Source organism: Stylophora pistillata, chromosome 9 (genome assembly GCF_964205215.1).
Source record: "Stylophora pistillata chromosome 9, jaStyPist1.2, whole genome shotgun sequence".
NCBI classification, from domain to species: Eukaryota; Metazoa; Cnidaria; class Anthozoa; order Scleractinia; family Pocilloporidae; genus Stylophora; species Stylophora pistillata.
The window spans coordinates 27,670,106-27,688,580 of NC_142527.1; the positions used below are offsets into that span (position 1 = coordinate 27,670,106).

Sequence of the window (18,475 nt, forward strand, 5' to 3'; positions counted from 1 at the left end):
AAGAAAATTAGTCTGGGAAATATCATCCCTTACGGGCGAAAATTATCAGGGGCTGGTGGACTATTATCTCTTGCTAGGTGGATCCATCCCTGATGGGATAGCGGCTCATTTAGGGGAGCAGTTTTCCCATTCAAGAGAACAAAGCATGTACTCTCCGGGCAACACCCTCTTTGTTGGCGGGAGTAGCATCTCTTGCAGCAAGACCGTTCACCATCCCAATCTCGAAGAAGCAACACTCGCCCCACACTGTTTAATACTTCACCTTTGCTGGTAGAGAGCTTTAACCTACTTAACATCTTGCGTTACACATTGACTACTGTCAATATTACTTTTGTCTTAGGGCAAACCTCCCTGTGCCTCGGCCAGCCTTTGTTCCGCATACACGTTCACTCTGCTCATTCTGCTCGCGTTTTCTCTTCTCATTCCAACGAATCATCATGGGAGATGAGTAGCCACACTAAACCGACTTCAAGCGACACCGGGTGGGATCCCTGTGGTTGATTGAGCTTAATTATCACTTTAGAGTGAAAACAATTAGCGTTAGACACGTCAAGAATAAAGTTGATACTACAGAAGGAGCCAGCTGATGTCTTGTAATTCCACCAAATACTTTTGCCTGGCACAAAGAGCCATCAGTAAGAAGTGGATTGGTTGCAAGACTCTCGACGCCTTTGATTTCCAGGTCTACGAGTGACCCGAAGGGCCTGGAATTGACTTTAAGTAGAATAAAGCTAAGCTTGTAAAAGAAAATTTTTATCCGAAGTATTTGTACTTTTTGTTTTGCCTTTCTTGTTTCATAGGTGAAAATTTGTAAATCGCAACACGTATGCAAATGAACGAGGATTTTATGCCTAGAGCCTTTGTGCCTACAGCGGTCATGTTCCTATTATACCTTCTAGATAAATTCCTTCTTTTCCACCGATAGAGAGAAATAATGGGGCAAACCTCACTGATTCGTCGTAACATTTCGTCTCAGTGCCATGCCTGTCATTTGAACTGATACTTAGATTAGAAAATTTCTCAACGGAAGGTAACAACACCAGAAATACACATCTGTAATTGTAATTTCTTGTCTCAGTCCATGGCAATCGTGGAATTTGGTGGTTTTCACATGGTTTTTGTGCTTTAACTATTGTGTTTTGATGAAAAAGTACGTGGCCATAATACAATTACATTACAGATAGTAAGGGTTGTCTTTTTGTTTGTGTTCAATTCTATAGATAATTAATTTATGGTGACGGATTCCTACGTCAATTGCCCGATTTTGCCTTTAATAGTTACACTATGATGTTGGTCGAACCTTTCAAACAACTTGAGCACGTGTTGGTTTCGTTTGTAAACTTAAAGAATTGTGTGTACTAGTAAGTCTTCTTTATTAATAGTGCAATGTTACGAACAGCATACAACCCAAAGTTTACATTGTTCGTCAATAAAATCTACATCTACTAAAGATTTTTTATGAAAGTTATACACCGATTTCAATAAAATGGCTGCCGCTCAGCCGAAGAATTGGGCAAGCACTGAAACGAGGCAATTTAGGACACGGCGGGCCCTACAGATATGGCTTTGCGGTCAAACATACACTGTTGTGTTCCTCATTCATTGTAATTAAAATGGAACTACTGGGCCCAACGGAGAAAAAGTTGGTTTCTTTAGCTTCCCAAAAGAAGCGTCCCTTAAAAAGGTCTGGCATGCTAAAATCAGAAGAGATTCTGGCAAAAATTTTAACTGGAACAACAATGCGAAAGTATGTTCACTCCATTTCGAACTGTGCGAAATCCATAAAGGATTTGGTGAGAAAATGTCATTAAAAAGACGTAATGAAATCTCTTCTACGAAGTTTAGCTGGCGTACTTCACCAAGAAAGCGACCAGTTCCTTCTCTGAGGACGGGTCCGGTAGTAAATGAGCGTCTTAAAGAAATCTGGACATCGACTCAGCAACAACAAATAGCGCTATCGAGGAGAGCCTTTCCGCTTGTGCTGTTGAGGACATTGAGTTTGAAAGTGCTACGACAAAAGAATCCTACACGGAAGAAGTTAATCAATTAAAACTGGACTCAGAACAACAGAGACAAATAACCGCTTTGTGTAAGGAAAAGGACGATGCCTCAAGAGATATCAAGCATTTAAAACAAAAACACGCCGAACTTAATGAACTTAACGAACTTTGCTCAGCTTTCTCTTCGTGAATATTTGGTTTGGGTCTGGATCAATGATATTCGTATCTTTTTCTTGGGAAATATATTCTTCCACACTAAAAATAACCGAAAAATCCGGACTAAACAACAGACTTTGTTTACAAGCTATCAAAGTTCAAACAATATGGACTACAAAAACACTAACTCACTGTTTTACTAGTAGTCGTAGTCAAACCTTTTGCACGATCACCTTGACACTTCAGCCAAAATCTTAATTCATCAATTTTCCTCAGAGATGGCTTTCGACCTTCTAAACAAGCACCAGGAATATCATACTCTTATAGTTTCACAGAAAACGCCATGGTTTTATCCTAAAACGCCTCGTTTTGGTGCTCACCCCATACTTTGTCCGACCGCCAGCCATTTTATTGAAATCGGTGTATTACAGCACTAATTAATAGGATAAAAAGAAACATTTGTAAAGTTTAAGACCGCTTTGCAGTCCGTAACGTCATTTGTACGGCACTTATATTTAAAGGAATTAACTGCTCCACGTGTTGTCTGTTAATGGATGCGATATAATGGGAATTCATCGACAGTGCGGCTAGTTTTAAGTAGATGTTTAATAAATATTTGCTATCTTCAAGTATTTACAGAGTGGAAAGGCTGTACTCTTTGAAACTAAAAGTTCTATCAGAGCTTTGTTACAAGGAACCCCAAACTGAGTTCATTAATTTGCTGAAGTCGTGGCGCACAAACAGACTATGGAACGTGCAAGCTTTTACGTTAAATCTCTATCGGCTTTATTATCGGTTTCCGAATGTGACGCATTGTTGACCCAGGCTCCGTGGGCTTGAATGGTGCTAATGAACCATAGGGCCTGGGAATGGGAAGTTCTGAGTCATCATCCGGGATATAAGCATTAGGTCGAGGCTCGGCTGTTGTGTAGACCCCGCCAGGCAGTAGATAATGTTCTTCCTCCTCTTCACGCTGTGGAAAATAAGGCAAAACATTTTTTCACAAAGTGTTCAAAAGGCGCTCATTAATAAGAGTGCATGCGTTCAAAACAATATACACATATTCAAATGGCCTACGGAACATGTGTATGATTACTTTTCCCTTTTTGTAGTAGGGAAAGATTTCTAAGGCAACTAGAGCCAAGAAGCCGACATGGAAAGTACGCGCGACGAGAGAAACGATAAGAATGACCCTTCGGGCAAGTATCCCACTCTTGTGACTATGAAAATGTGGGATCCTATAATTTTCAATTTTTTGATTTGAGTTAAAGCCCACCCCTAACACCTACGAAATTGCGAGTTGTAATGTGGTATTACGTTTGCAATGGATTTCAATGATACTTGTTTTGTTTGAAATTCTATGTGCCGATTTTATCGTGGATATGTTAAGTCAAATATTGTTGACATTGAGCGACATTTAAAGTTAACACCAAACCTCTTTCTTTTCCAAGAGTTCTTTCGTTCTACGTTCTTCGTCTCGAACCATTCTGACCCATTCCCTCTCTGCCTCCTCGCTGGGTGCCTCTCCTCTCTCCATGCGGACGTAACACTGCTCCAACTCTTGTTCCTTGCCCTTCACTTCCTGCTGAAGTTTCAAGGCGGATGCTTGATTCATGGACAGCTCTGACACCAGCGCCATCATCTTACGAGTGGTGTCTTTTATTTTGGCCTGGTATTCATTTACCTGAGGACAAAGATATGGTACAAACCAGTTCGGGACAGATCATTGGAGATATTAAGGGGCATGCATTAGTTCGTAAACTCTCTTCCCGATGGACTGACAACCGTTTGAAGTAGTAGATCTCTGTTTCGTTGAGCTCATTTGCCTTACAAGAAGAGCATTTTCAAATTTACATCAACAAATTTTAAAGGAATCTTTCATCAGCAGTAAAATTTGTCCAAACTTTGTAAATAAAGTTTTCTGTACTGGCAACAAAACTATACAGACCTTTTTAGCTAATTCTAATGTATCTTCTTTGCCGGTCTCAGACTTTTTCTTTGTTCCGTCTGCCAATCTTGTGACCTCTTCAAAAATCAAATCTTTCTCAAGAAGCTTTTCTTCCTTCTCTGCCAGTCTCAACTCCAGCTCCTCTATTTTCTTGGCGAGTACCTCGGGTTCAGGGTCCTCGCCGCCAAGAAGACGAATACGACTTTCATCCGAAGGATCTTCGAGCTTCTTCTCAAGCTGGGCGAGTCGCTCGCGACAAGCTACAAGCTACAAATGAAAATGCACGATTTAAATGAAACTCCCCGTCTATCTCAATCGACCATCTTATGTTACTAGGACAGTTAAAATAGGATTTTAAAAAGTAGATAATATCAAAACCTACTTGAATCTGTAAGGTGACCAGCTCGTTGTCTAAGGCTCTCTTATTTGGCATGTTTTTCTGGGCAACTGCTATTGACCGTTTAGTCTCATTAACCTGCAAACAAATAACATGCGTTTTAGAGTAATGATAACTTCAATGCTACAGGTAGAGTTGTAAGTTAAGTGTTTGGAAAAGAATCTCTCAAGTAATTCCTACCACTCTAGTTTTACTCTACATCTGTACCAATCAGATGCAGATTCGCACGTTGAATCGCGACTTGATCACCCATGTTTCTAGCGCTTCATGCAGCTTGTGTGTTCACCCACGTTTCTTGCGCTTCATGCAGCTCGTCATTATACTGTCTACAACGTTTAACTCGGCGTTTGAATCGGTTTCTGTGTTACTCTGCAATCTGGTATTTGAGCTAAGCTTTTGACCGCGATTCTCTCACATTACCATCCGCTATTTCCTTGCCATCATAAATGGTCACATTTCTTGATTCTTAATGGAAGATTTCGCAATTAAAATGGAAAATGTCAACATCTTCAACACAAGTCTCTTACCTCCATCTTCAGAAAACGTATCTCTTCTTCTCTGGCTCTCAACTCCACATCTCCATTACGAATCATCGTGTCTGAAAAATGTGTTTTCATTTACTGTAAGGAACTCTTTTCATGCACCTTTTTTATCATAATTTTTTTTGAAATTAAAAACCTATACGAACCAGTCCAGCAGTACCCTGGTCCCAGAGGTTCTCTTCTCTCTAATGGAGTACGAGAATTCGGCGCGAAGCGCCGACCAACGAGGTGCAAGGCAGCGAGCGGAGAGAACCTCTGGTCAGGACCGTTGAGAATCTCACTTTCATGCCACCAAGCTTCGGGTGACAGCCATCAATCACGCCCCTTTCCCACAACCAAACAAAGTAAAGTACTAAAATACCTCTGGGGGTAAAATACCTCTGATTGGTTGTCGGAAAGGTGCGTGATTGATGGCTGTCACACGAAGCTTGGTGGCATGAAAGTGAGATTCTCAACGGTCCTGACCAGAGGTTCTCTCCGCTCGCTGCTTTGCAGCTCTCTCACCTTGTATGTTAAGCTTTTCATAAAATACGCATACTTCTTCGTTCGTCTCGATAAGATGTATTCCCCTAGAATAAACAAAGTACGAATAGAACGGTTAAATGAGCCTGTAAACTTCAAGAACAATAACCAACACATAAAAGTTGGCAACATTTTTAGAAGGATAACAAGCCGCAGTGAATCGAAAAGTACGGGTTAAAGCTTTGGCAGGAAGGATTTTTTAGCACACACGCTGACTTAAATCTATGACCCTTCGAGTGACCAGTGTCTAATTTCTCCTTTCACTGCTGAATCGCAAATGAAGGTATTGCGAATAAAAGAAATGATCGCCAGCCAAAGGAGCTCATGATTGATATTCACAACAATTAGAATGAACAAAGTACGCATCGTCTGATTGGTCAATTCAGTTTCCAAGCGGATACTTTATCAGGTTATAGAGCCCGTATGTAACTAGTTATGTCATAAAAGCAATAGGACGCTTTTTTCCGGCGGGCTCTATAACGTGATAAAGCCCGAAAAAATGTGTTCAATTGCTTAAACAAATTATCATGGTCACTTCCATAGGAAATGTATTAAGAACGGTATTGCTGGTATGCATCCCGATATTAGGGTGTAAAGAAGGGTTAACCATTAAACAATTAGAAAAAGACTTACATGTCGTTTCTTTCCTGCACTCCACTTTCATAACGTTTTCTCAACTGCACCATGTTTTCTTCTGCTTTATTTATTAGATCATTAAGCTTTGCAATGTCCAGCCTCTGTTAAAATTTACAAAAGGTTTAGAAGGTAAAATCAATCTAAATGATATCACAAGGATTCTAAGAAAATGAATTTTCCAAATAACTAAAAAACTTCCATCAAAATTGTTCTGCATATCAAAGTAATTACCAGTTGTTCTCTCTTGTCCCTGTTCTCTTCTTCAGTCTTAGATCTTTTACTCATTTCGTTTCTTAAACTATCGCGAATTACGACTGCATTGTTCCTTTTCAGGCGAGCTTTCTGAAGGAACCTGCAGTATAGACAGATAAAGAGACATGAAAAATTAGAAACTAACATACATGTGTACGCTACAATCCTTTACCATCCGGTGATCAGGTCAAGCCTCCAGCTTGACTACTGATATCTGTCGAGAAATGTTCTCCAAATCTAGTTTTAATATCTATCCATACTCTAGATTTGATGGTCAAACGAAACAGACTCTCGTTTTGTGTTTCATTTCAAAATGTACTAATCTTCCTAGCTTCGAAATAAATTTTCATTAATTGTTCAAGTGCCATTCTACAAAATAAACGTTTTCCCGCGCTTCAAGCGGTTTGCTTATTCTCACTGGCTATTTAGGGTGTTTTCTTTCTTCTGATTGGCTGCTGTAATTACCACGTTTTTGGTTTAGCGACACTCAAAACAAAAAGCGCCGCTATGTATGTGATAAATGTTAGTTAATATCCTTGAAAAGCATTAAATAAATAATGGTTGGGTTGCCTGAAACTCTTGTTGGACTATCCTAAGAGTTTATTGAGATCATCATAAAGCTAACAAAAATTAAGTCTGACATACCTGTCTTTGGCGTTTACTTTTGATCGTAGAATTTCTATCTCGTTTTGAAGAATCTTAATTTTCTCTCTCATTTCGGCAGCTTTCTGTTAATGAAAAGAAGTAAGCATGTCACTATAAAATAAATATATGTCAACAACTAGCATTGAAGGGAAAAATAGTGGACTCTTAATGTTTTGCGAGACTTGAAATTTTGGTCTACATACAAGTTCAGTAAGTTCCTCTAATAAGTTTCTAATCAACCCTTTCACTGTGAGTGACCAAGAAAGAATTTCTCCTTACCACACCAATACAATACCAAGCAGACAATTGACGAGAATTAAGCAAAATGTCAATTTGGGGATTATTAGTTGATCCAATACCAAAATTCTCTTAATTCGCATCCCAATAGTTGTATGGCATACGGTAAGGGGAATAACTAATAAATAAATAAATAAATACGTAAATTGAAGCTCCCCCTTAGAGGCATTTCAGCCACAATGTAAACCAATTAAGTGCTTAAAAATCCCCACTGGCAGGAGGCAGACCAGTGGGCTATTTACAGAGCGCAGCCGAGCAGTTGAACTCGGGGCAACCGAGAACAAATACAGTGAGCGGAAGAGTGGAGGATTTGAACCCGGGACACCGGATCACAAGTCCAGTACCCTAACCACTTCGCCACGCCACCTCCTCCTGATTTTGAGAGTGAAATGGTTGGTAGTCTGTCTCGATCTTCTTTTACTTTATTCGATATGGCGCGACAGTGTAGCAGCAAAGAAAGCCACATCGCGGGTTAAGTTCTACCAAACTCCTATTTAAGGTTTCCTTGAATCTAAACAAAATTCTCCTTAACATTAAAGCTAACCTAAAACATTTGCAATTGTGTGTGTAGCCCCTTGACGTACTGGTGGTAACTACACGCACATATTCTTTAATTCACCACTGTATACCTTAAAAGAACAAATTTATGTTAACTACTGTACCGTTTGCGTGTACTGCAGAACCAGCACGCGCGTGCAATGCTGCAGTGTACAAGAACGGTACTGTACTTGTATATTTTCTGGTACAAGCTACTCAAGATTACAAACTGTGAATAGCTCACCTGTGTACTGGTTTGGATTAAGTTCACGCATTTGTTCCGTTCATTTTTGATTACATCATAAAGTTTAGCAAAGTCAGCCAGCCTGTTTAGACGAGCAGAGAAACCATATCAGCAAGTGACAAATTTTGTGTCGGATGAGTGTAAAAATACGCGCATCACCAAGTACCATGGAGATGGTTTTACTTGTACATGTAAATTGAAGTTCAACTAAAAAACTTCGTTACCTGTGCTGCATTTCCGCATATTTCTTAGCACTGTCTTGAATACTGAGGTTTTTGGTTTTCAAGTCTTCAAGAGCACGTTGGTATCTGAGCTAAATTGAAAGAACATGGACAGTACGTTAAAGACGGGGCTGGTTGTTCTTCGTTGAATCACAAAAAACATATCACACAAGCCGTAAATTTAGTTTAACATTTCTCGCTTTCAGAACTAAACCTTCCAAACACTGTCTGAGCAACATTTGGCTCACTGAATGTGAGATTGACTGATTGATTGATTGACGAACTGATTAGCAGACTGATGGACCAAAAAATAAACCAATTGACTGTTCAGTGTTTGTCTGTTTCAAACTGATTGGCCAAATTAACAATGGTACTGACTGACTTATACCAACTGACTGATTGACCCTGTGAGTGACTTGTAGACTGTACGTTTTTTTTTTTTAACCTCAAAGGCAAAGTCTGTAATGTAGCTACATGTAAGTGCCCCATCCAGCCAGAGTTTATCCCAGTCTCCTTGAATGGGACACCAGTCCATGGCAAGTATACCCTCCAGCATTTCATCAAGCTTCCCTACCAATTTGCGGGTATACCCTCCAGCAATTCACCAAGCTTCCCTAACAATTTTCGGGTAATTTCCCTCCAGCATTTCATCAAGCTTCCCTAACAATTTGCAGGTACCCTTGTATACTCCTGCAACAACACACTGACCCAGGCAGGTCTAGAACCAGGACCTCTCAACCTGCAGTCTAGCGTCCCAATAACTTACAGTCAGGATAGAAATGTTCAGTACACATACTTTTCATTGAACATTACCTCTACAAATTTTCAACTCTAAATTTTTATACTCAAATGTATCTAACCTCAGCTCGCATGTAATCTCTTGCTTTCTGCTCCCTTTCATCTGCCTGTAGACAAAAAAAAGAGAAAAATTAAAAAAAAAAAAAAACAAAGTACAGTTACTGTGGTATGGCAAGACTACTTTTTGATGAGGTATCTCAAACCAAGTTTAATTTGGGTTTAAAGCCACAAGATGTGATAGGAACAAACTTTACTAACAATAAACATCACAAGGAACCAACTGATATTCATATCTAGTAAACACACGGTTCCAGGCCTGATAGAAAAAAAGTGAGTTTTACATCTGGCTGAGAGCATTTCACATGATTTCTAGAGCACTGAGGTGCAAAAACAATGCAATTTTGGAATCTGTTCTTCATGTATGTGCAATGTAGCAATAGATTACAGAATTTCAGTGATACACAACATTGTTTAATTGGAATACATGTACTAGGGTACTGTTAGCAATAGTTTATTGTACCTTAATCTGTGCCAGTCTTGTCAAATCAATGACATCAACTCTCAATTCACTCTGTTCCATAAGAAGTCTTTCCTCTTCTTGAATCATCTGTTCCACTCGCGCTCGTTCATGAGCAGTTAATGCATTCTGTATGAACCAAAATAAAGTCATCATATCTATTAATACACAATGATTTAATCAGACAAAAGATAAAGAGTTACTCAAAAGATAAATACAGGAACACAAACACCTGTGGCTAACATACAGTTATGCCCCATGGCTGAAAAAAGTCCAAGAAAAACATGTCAGAATCCAACGTTCTTTGGTTTAGAAACCTAGAGTCCTAAGCCAAAGTAAAATTTATATCAAATCGGTTTGAAAGCATTTCCAACCTGAAATTAATTCAAACTGTAACATGTACTCTGTGAAACGGAGTTGTACTTTTGTATTCATGAGAGGAGAACCTGCTGTTATGTCATTTTAGTATGCTCTCTAATTGATTAAGGTTCCTTGATGTATTAAAATTATGAAAAATTGTAAGTAAATGCATGTAACCTATGTAAATCACTACCAGGAATTAAAGATGTAGCAGGATAAAATTGTCTGTTATCAACGTGTTACCTGTTGAGCTAGGGTGCGTTTTGTGACATCAACCTCACGTTGTAGCTCTTTTCTTTTTTCCAATAATGTTCCATCATCTCTTGGGGAACTGTCAACCTGAGCCTTGACTTTGTCATAAATGGATCTCACATGTGCCAAAGCATCTTCTCCCACTTTCATCTGCAACTCACTCTTTTTCAGGGATCTTTGAAAACAAATCAGTTTTTTTTTTCTTTAAGCTAGGATCATCTACTAGGTACAACTGTTAACATTGAATTAAAAACACGAAATTCTGTTTTTTTGTTCGACATATAGCTTACCTCAAGTCCCTCTCTTTTTCTCGCAATTTCCTAGCATGAATATCATGATTGGTCTTCTTTTCAATGGCAGCATGCCTCAAATTCAAATCAAGTGTTCCTCTGCAATTGTAACAAAAGTTGTTATTAATGCACAGATAACACATACAACATAAAAAATCAAAATGTATTTAAAACTGACTCTGAAATAATCTGAAAAATGAGGTCATTTCAAGATCACCACTCATGAGATACTCACTGTTTTTTTCTGATGAAAACAATCAGTCATCTTGTTTTGGTAAAAGGTGATTAGAACCAAAATCATAGATTTCGAAAGTGATTACAAGTAGAATCCTCTATATCCTAGTTGTATTTTTTGTAACCATTTCCATAATTTTTACGCAGGTAACTCTTGAGAGTGTTCAGAGTGTACAACAAAAGAGATCATGAGTAAAAAAATCTCCTCTTAACCTGTCTCCTAAAAACTCTGCTTGTCGCTCTTTGTTAAGTTCAAATTCCTTGGCAAGTAATTATATTGTACGCACTGCATAATTATAAAAATACTTGTAATAAAAATAATTGTATTTTTTGTAACCATTTCCATAATTTTTACGCAGGTAACTCTTGAGAGTGTTCAGAGTGTACAACAAAAGAGATCATGAGTAAAAAAATCTCCTCTTAACCTGTCTCCTAAAAACTCTGCTTGTCGCTCTTTGTTAAGTTCAAATTCCTTGGCAAGTAATTATATTGTACGCACTGCATAATTATAAAAATACTTGTAATAAAAATAATTGTATTTTTTGTAACCATTTCCATAATTTTTACGCAGGTAACTCTTGAGAGTGTTCAGAGTGTACAACAAAAGAGATCATGAGTAAAAAAATCTCCTCTTAACCTGTCTCCTAAAAACTCTGCTTGTCGCTCTTTGTTAAGTTCAAATTCCTTGGCAAGTAAATCAACTTCTCTTTCCTGAAAAAGAGTGTAGTGGGCCAATGAACAGGCTAATGAGTTTAGGGCATATCAAGCAAAATTTAATTTCTTAGATGTTAATCATGGTGTATTCTAGCAATCTACTATCCAAACTTTACAACAAGTTCAAAAAAGGTGTATTTGAGAGGTTTCACAATATTATATAGCTTCATTCCTGATTTATGATTGGTAGATAAAAATTGGGAACCAATTTACTTGTTTTTGACTTATTAGATATCTGTTATCAGAATGATAAATCAATTTAGACATGGCATATTGAAACAGTCAAAACTTGGCTTTGAATTTGGAGTGCATTTGTTCCCACAAAGCCCTTAAAGTGCACCTAAACCCAAATTTTTTTTTTCGCTTAACGAAATAAGCTTATTTTTTAGAGTATTTCTGTGCAAAAATTTTTTAATTTGCTCAAATCTTTAATTTTCTATGCCCAGTCAAAATACGGAAAATCGGCCGCCATCTTGCCCCACGACCGAGTTTAAAGAAGAATGGCTCTAGCGGGTAATGTGACGTCAAATCGAGAACACGAAAGTCTGCATCTCACACATTTTCACTTGTTTGGGAAGATCGTCGTCGATATTGTCCGAAATATGCTGACTAGGTGTGTTGTATGAAGAATGTATGAGGCGCGATACCCTCTTGCAAATTTCGCACGTTGCTACATCCTTCTACAACACACTTAGTCAGCATATTTTCGGACAATTATCGACTACAACCTTCCCAAACAAGTGAAAATGTGTTAATGCAGACTTTCGTGTTCTCGATTTGACGTCACATTACCCACTAGAGCCATTCCTCTTTAAACTCGGTCATGGGGCAAGATGGCAGCCGATTTTCCGTATTTTGACTGGGCATAGAAAATTGAAGATTTGAGCAAATGAAAAAAATTTTGCGCAGAAATACTCAAAAAAATAAGCTTACTTCGTTAAGCGAAAAAAATTTTTTGGGTGTAGGTGCACTTTAAATAACTACAGTACATGTGTACATTTTGTCTTTTGTCACTAAATGTAGCTAAACCTGTTGTAACCACAATTTTAAAATTATATGGAACTTTTGCCTTATTATATTTTTACTCAGCCAAAGTGAAGTCTTGCAAACCTTTGCCTCAAAAATGTGACGCTGTTTGTCAAGAGCTTCTGACAGGTCAGTTTTTTCATCCTCCAAATATTGCTTTTTTCCTTCTGTTCTCTGAAGCTCTTTGGCTTTTTCATCAAACTCTCCTTCCACGTTGGATCTTTTTTCTTCTACTTCCCTTTAAAATAAAAGGAGATCACTTCTTCATGGCTGCGTATGCTAATTCTGTGCAAAATTCTGCAATGCACTATTACTATCTCTTCAATGTAAAAAGTTTTCCCTTGTCCAAAACATTGTATTATTAAAGCTTATACTGGTTAATAGAACTGATTAATCCCAAGATATACATTTTCATGTACAATAATATCATTGCTTCCTTTAAAATCCAAATAACTTTGTTAATATTTCTTGTACGCACTGCATAATATTATAAAAATACCTGAGTTCCCTTGACAAACGGTCAATCTGTTTGGTTATGTGTGCCGGTTGTGAGTGAACTTGTACTAGTTGATCCTATAAATTCAATAATTAAACACAAAAATTAGCATCATGGTTACTTGAACATTTTTTAAGGATGGTACAATATTTTTGAAGACATTTAATATTTAAAATCAAGTTGAGCCTGAGCTTAATATTTGCATTCAATTTTTTTCTTGGGGGGGGGGGGGGGGGCTAAAAGACAATGACAATTTTTATTCATTCATCCACTTTCAATTGATATCCAGAAGGCAAATGAATAAAGGGGGTAAGTTTCTAAAGAAACTGTGGTGCTGTATCGGTGAGGGTAACCAGGTAATCTGGTTCTATAAAGTAACTAAGTTGAAATTGTAAATTGGTGACCGTAAAGAGATAAAAAGCTGATGTTTTGAGTGTCAGCCCTTCGTCTGAGCAAATCGACAAAGGGCTAACGCTTGAAATGTCAGCTTTTAACTCTTTATGGTGATATCCAGAGGGTCAACTCTGCTAAGGGGTATAAGCTGAAAGCCCTACTTTTCACACTATTACACTTCATAAATGTACCTCTTTGCAAAAGCGGGTGAGCATGTTTCATCACATTTGTGACAGTTTCAAGAATAAAAAATAAGTACCCGTCGGGTACTTTTAGCAAGAAACACCTATAAAAGTAATAGGAATCTTTACGTAATATAACAAAATCTAACTTACCCTTAAATTTTGCTGTTCCTCTAGATCATCTTCTACCTCCTTTCTCAGTGCATTTACTTGCACTTCCCTATTTTCAACCTCTTCCTTCAGACTTTTACAATCAATAGTTCTTTGTGCGATTTCAACTTTGAGTTCTTCAACTGATTTTTGCAGTTCTTTGACCTGCTTCTCTATTTCACCAGGCTTTGGCATCCTTGCATAATCCCTTTCCAGCATCATCTTCTCCTCTCGCAAACCTTCTAGTTTGAATTCCAATTGATACTGCCTTTCATCTGCCTGGGCTAGTTCATTGTGATGTTTTAGAAGTTCTTGCCTTAATTTATTAACCTCTGTGTTGTCACCATCAGGAAAACTGTCTCCTTTCTCCAGCTCTGCCCTCTGTCTTTGCACTTCTTGGTGCATTTCTTTTGCCTTGTGAAGCAGTGAAGATTCCTGCTCTCTCGTAGCTTTAAGACGTTCATGAAGGCTGGTATATTTAGCTTTTAGCTTAGCCACTTTCTCTCCTGCAAGTTTCCCTTGTGAAAACAACTGAGAAAACAAAACAAAATAAATGTTACATTAATGTTGAAGTTCAATTTCAGTATACCGTTGCTTGCCATCGACAAAATTTGATACAAAAAAAAAATTGAAATATTGCATGATTTGTAAATGTCCTTCTTAGAAGAAATGATACCATGTACATATTAATATACATCCTGCAATGTATATTGTAAAATCTATCAATTACGCGACAAATTGAAATTCGAAGATGGACCCTCCATCTCTAATCCTAGGTATTTACGGAAAGGGATAATATTTGCAGAAAGCACTTAGTCTGCTAAACTCTAAAAAAGAAATTAGGCTTTGATGCCTGAAGTATCTGTTAAGGCACTTCTTTTGCTAAATTTAGTCTTTAATTGCGGTTCACCTGTGAAGATCAAACCGTGAATCTTAAGCTTCGCAGGTCAAATCTGGCAAGTACATTTCATGTTTAGTTACCTGAGGTTGCAATTTAAACAAATAAACAATCGCATGCATGTACATCCTCTTTAACAGTCTAAAGCACCAAAATCTGAAAAGTTAGGTTTTTCATTACACTTAATTTTGAAATACAAATCTTTACGAAGTGTAGATGATATTCAAACCTCGTCCAAACATTGAAAGGCTGGACTGGCTGTTACATCAACGGGGCCTTCTTCTTGATGCAATCGAGGAGCCACGGCCCAAATTGCTGGATCCACCTCTCGACTAAGAGACTCCCTTTTCTCTCCGTCGCTCATCGCGGTAATTGCTATCCAACCTGGTCCTATGTGAGCTAAAATGAACGACCAGATCTCTAAATGCCTATCTGCAGCCTTTCCATCTCAAAATGGAGACTGTTACTAGGAAACAAGGCTATCAACAACTTCTCGACTCAGTCTCCACGCGGTCAGAATACTCTTTGGGACACTCTGGGATATCATACATTACAACATACATCGCGTGACCGAAGACGGTCACCAAAATGGTCGAATTGCAGAGAACTTTTAGCTTTGATGAACAGATTCTGCCGCATTTGTTGAGAGATAGGGAAACATTCAGTGGCAGATTAGCAGAAGAAGGATATGGTATTTAAATTTAATTGACTAATGTATAAATAACGGACAAATGCATAACTGCGCGTGACTTGTAGCCTCGAAAGAGAACAGTGAGAAAAATAGCGGTGTGGAGTTATAAACATACTGTATTTTCCTTTGAATGCCTTGCTTAAATAGACTCAGAGGCAGCGAAGGAAAGGCTGCAAGTTCGCCTTGTTGGACAAGAAAAGGATAATTCCATAATTTTAACGTGGATAGACATCGGACCCAACGGTAGAGTAAGTATGCAGCTGAGGATCGCAGCTATTTTGTGTTTTTGAACAGGTTGATAATAATAATAATAACAACAACAACAACAACAATAATAATAATAATACCTTTATTTAAACACGATGTGTTTCAAAGCTGAACAGCTTGTGGGGTCGTGTGTAAATCAAATAAACTTCTAAATTAAATAAATTCAAATGATGGTTTTTGAGGAGAGGGGAAAACCGGAGGAGAGGGGAAAACCGGAGTACCCGGAGAAAAACCTCTCGGAGCAGAGTAGAGAACCAACAAACTCAATCCACTTATGACACCGGGTCCAGGAATTGAACCCGGGACACATTGGTGGAAGGGGAGCGCTCTCACCACTACGCCAACCCTGCTCCCCGTTGTTAACGCAATTAATGGAGCTGTAATTTTGGAATAAAGTGTGCTCATGTTTCTTAACACCAACCATTTATTTTTTGGTCGAATCATATTTTAACCATTGAAACTCCTCCAGCCATTTAGGACAAAATTTACATTTCTTCACTTGGGTATCATCCCCCAGATCTGTATCACTTTCAGGTTACCTCTTTCAAATATCGAATATATTGAATAAACCCTTCTGAGTAGACATGCCCTTGACCATGACAAAATGGCAAATCAAAGGACATGCCATGATGATTGCAGTGATTCTTGGGTAGGGCCCGCCAGACCAAGTCCACTGACTAGTTGAAACTTTTTTCCTGCGTCCCGAGGGCGCACATTGGCAAAAACTGTGCATCATTTTCATTTTTTGTGGGTATAAGACGCACACCTGTGCGTTAACGGGAACTCTGCATTCCATTTAAAATCTGCACCCCCTCCCCATTGAAGGCTTTCCTGCAACACCCCTCCAGAAAATTACCACCTTCAGAATTTTATGTAGCCATCAAGCAAACCAATTGAAACCCCTTCAGAAACTACTCGTCAGAATTTCTGTCAAGGGTACTTTATGGCGACCCTTCTCAGAAATATGGTTCAACCCCCCTAAGAAAAAATATAGCATTGACCCCCCCCTAAGAAATCCCAAGCCTTCAATGGGAGGGGGGGGGGGCGGATATTAAATGTAATGGCCCGTTGGATCTATTGTGCCACCAAAGTAATGCTCACTGTATACCTCACATATCAATTTTATGGCCAGATTAAGTCACCAATTTCATGCATCAGGCAAGAGAATTAGGCCCACTCGGTTAGCCATGACTCCAGCTCTCACTGAGTTCTAGAATCTATGCAACCCTGATCATGACTAGTTCCATGGTCCGCGGTGTAATAAATTAACATATGCATCACTTTTTAGTTCAGTATAAGGTAAATGTTCATGAATTAATCCTGATTTGACAAACTTCCATTGTGTTGCATTAAACAAATCACCTCAAATCTCCTTCCCAGTTGCAGGCACGACTTCGTTTGACCTACCTTACCCACCCGCCCTCCTGCACTTTTCAGGAGTGGATCTATTCCTGATGAATTTTCTCCCTTTTCTTTTTATTTCATGTTTCCCCTTTTTTCAGAAGGCAGAACCCAAAGTAACTTACTTTGGATTGTATGAACCATCACAACGGCATCTAAAAGTAAGCAGTACTAACAGCTCATACAATTATTGTTTGGCAATTATCCTGTTATTAATTGTTACTGAGAAAAAAAATAATTAAATTATAAATTAAAGTAAATATAGTTTTATAAAACCTTTGTGATAAGAATATGATATAAGTGAAGGTGTAGTCTGATCGTCCGGGTGAGTGTAGTCCTGAGAAGGACTGTTGTCAGTGGTAGTGACTGACGTTTCGACAAACTGTGCGGAAGTCATCATCAGAGTCAAGTGATGATGACTTCCGCACAGGTTGTCGAAACGTCAGTCACTACCACCGACAACAGTCCTTCTCAGGACTACACTCACCTGGACGATCAAACTACACCTTCACATGTTACCCCCAGGTTCAAACCATTTACTGCAATATGATATAATAAGATAATGCTCTAGGAAATCAGTCTTACTGTTTATTGGTGTAATATAAAAATGTTCAAATTAGTGTTTCTTTTTTTATAGTTATGTCAATAGACCTCTTTTAGCTTTTATGACTGAAGTAGCTCAGGTGACTGGAGGACAGAAGAATGAAAATTATACCTAAGTGTTATACAAATCACTATTACTTTTCATTTGTTTTCCAGTTCATTTTCATTCTGTACCTGAATTTGTTGATTATGGGGATTATGCAGGAGTTAATATTGCTGGTAAAAGTACTGCTTTTTGGCTCTTTTAATAGTATTTTAATTTATTCTTTTTAGCGTTTGTTTGTTTATGACAAAGAAGTGGTGGTTACTGGGGCATCAGTAAATCAAGAGAGAACTTTACTCGGTGAGTGGAAACAGCATAAAAGAGGACTCCGGGCCTCCTCACCGCATTAATAGGGAACTTAAGCAAACCATGAAAGCAATGGCAACAAGAACGTGGAAAAACGATAGATCTAATTGGCAGAAAAATAACCCAGCACTTGCATTTTAAAACTTTGTACATTTCTTAGCGGTCCTATGCAAAACAACAACGTGAAGTAACCAAAATTTGCGTTGTCTGTAAACCGAAACCGCGGCAGCAAATTTTTTTCTTAAATTTACATTTGGAACTCAATGCTACTTTTATGCGTTATGTTGAGTTTGAGGTCTGGCGCCCTATGAGATGTTAAACACATGCAGCCATTTTTGAAATTCTAACTAAAAGTAGAAACTCATTTTTTAATGGATGTCTTCCATGGCGTTTTCGTCGTGACTGCTTAAGTTCCCTAATAGGGACCTTTAGCAAACTATGAATGAGAAAACTATGA

General features: G+C 38.3%; 3 protein-coding genes across 8 annotated transcripts in view; 2 read left to right on the forward strand and 1 right to left on the reverse strand.

The window, feature by feature from the left end:
* Positions 1–1,187, forward strand: part of LOC111322452 (voltage-dependent calcium channel subunit alpha-2/delta-1) — a 36,064-nt gene extending 34,877 nt beyond the window's left edge. For both annotated transcript variants that reach the window (XM_088732268.1, XM_088732269.1), the window contains one exon: positions 341–1,187. In XM_088732268.1, coding sequence (XP_088588394.1) covers positions 341–448 — 108 coding nt within the window. In that variant the 3' untranslated portion in view covers positions 449–1,187. The remainder of the gene's footprint in view (positions 1–340) is intronic.
* A 1,557-nt stretch (positions 1,188–2,744) lies between these two features.
* On the reverse strand, positions 2,745–15,172 carry LOC111322461 (coiled-coil domain-containing protein 146). The gene is made up of 20 exons (XM_022925563.2): positions 14,937–15,172; positions 13,813–14,340; positions 13,088–13,161; positions 12,673–12,826; positions 11,486–11,559; positions 10,615–10,713; positions 10,316–10,499; positions 9,716–9,841; positions 9,258–9,302; positions 8,401–8,489; positions 8,177–8,258; positions 7,099–7,181; positions 6,433–6,553; positions 6,199–6,302; positions 5,548–5,612; positions 5,029–5,099; positions 4,487–4,579; positions 4,105–4,371; positions 3,592–3,840; positions 2,745–3,129 (listed from the first exon to the last, which is right to left on the reverse strand). Exons 1-20 carry the CDS (start codon positions 15,069–15,071, stop codon positions 2,926–2,928), a joined length of 2,847 nt encoding a protein of 948 aa, XP_022781298.2. The 5' UTR covers positions 15,072–15,172; the 3' UTR covers positions 2,745–2,925.
* Positions 15,173–15,263: 91 nt separating this feature from the next.
* The window catches only part of LOC111322429 (gamma-secretase-activating protein), a 29,863-nt gene continuing 26,651 nt past the window's right edge, over positions 15,264–18,475 (forward strand). For 4 of the 5 annotated variants that reach the window (XR_015991485.1, XR_015991484.1, XM_022925518.2 and 1 more), the window contains exons 1-4: positions 15,264–15,398; positions 15,546–15,646; positions 17,168–17,227; positions 17,943–18,012. Coding sequence is in view for 3 of the 5 variants with exons in the window: in XM_022925518.2 (XP_022781253.2) it covers positions 15,296–15,398; positions 15,546–15,646; positions 17,168–17,227; positions 17,943–18,012 (334 nt within the window). In the remaining 2 variants the exon portion in view is untranslated. The remainder of the gene's footprint in view (positions 15,399–15,545; positions 15,647–17,167; positions 17,228–17,942; positions 18,013–18,475) is intronic. The other variant, XM_088732501.1, reaches the window with a different exon arrangement.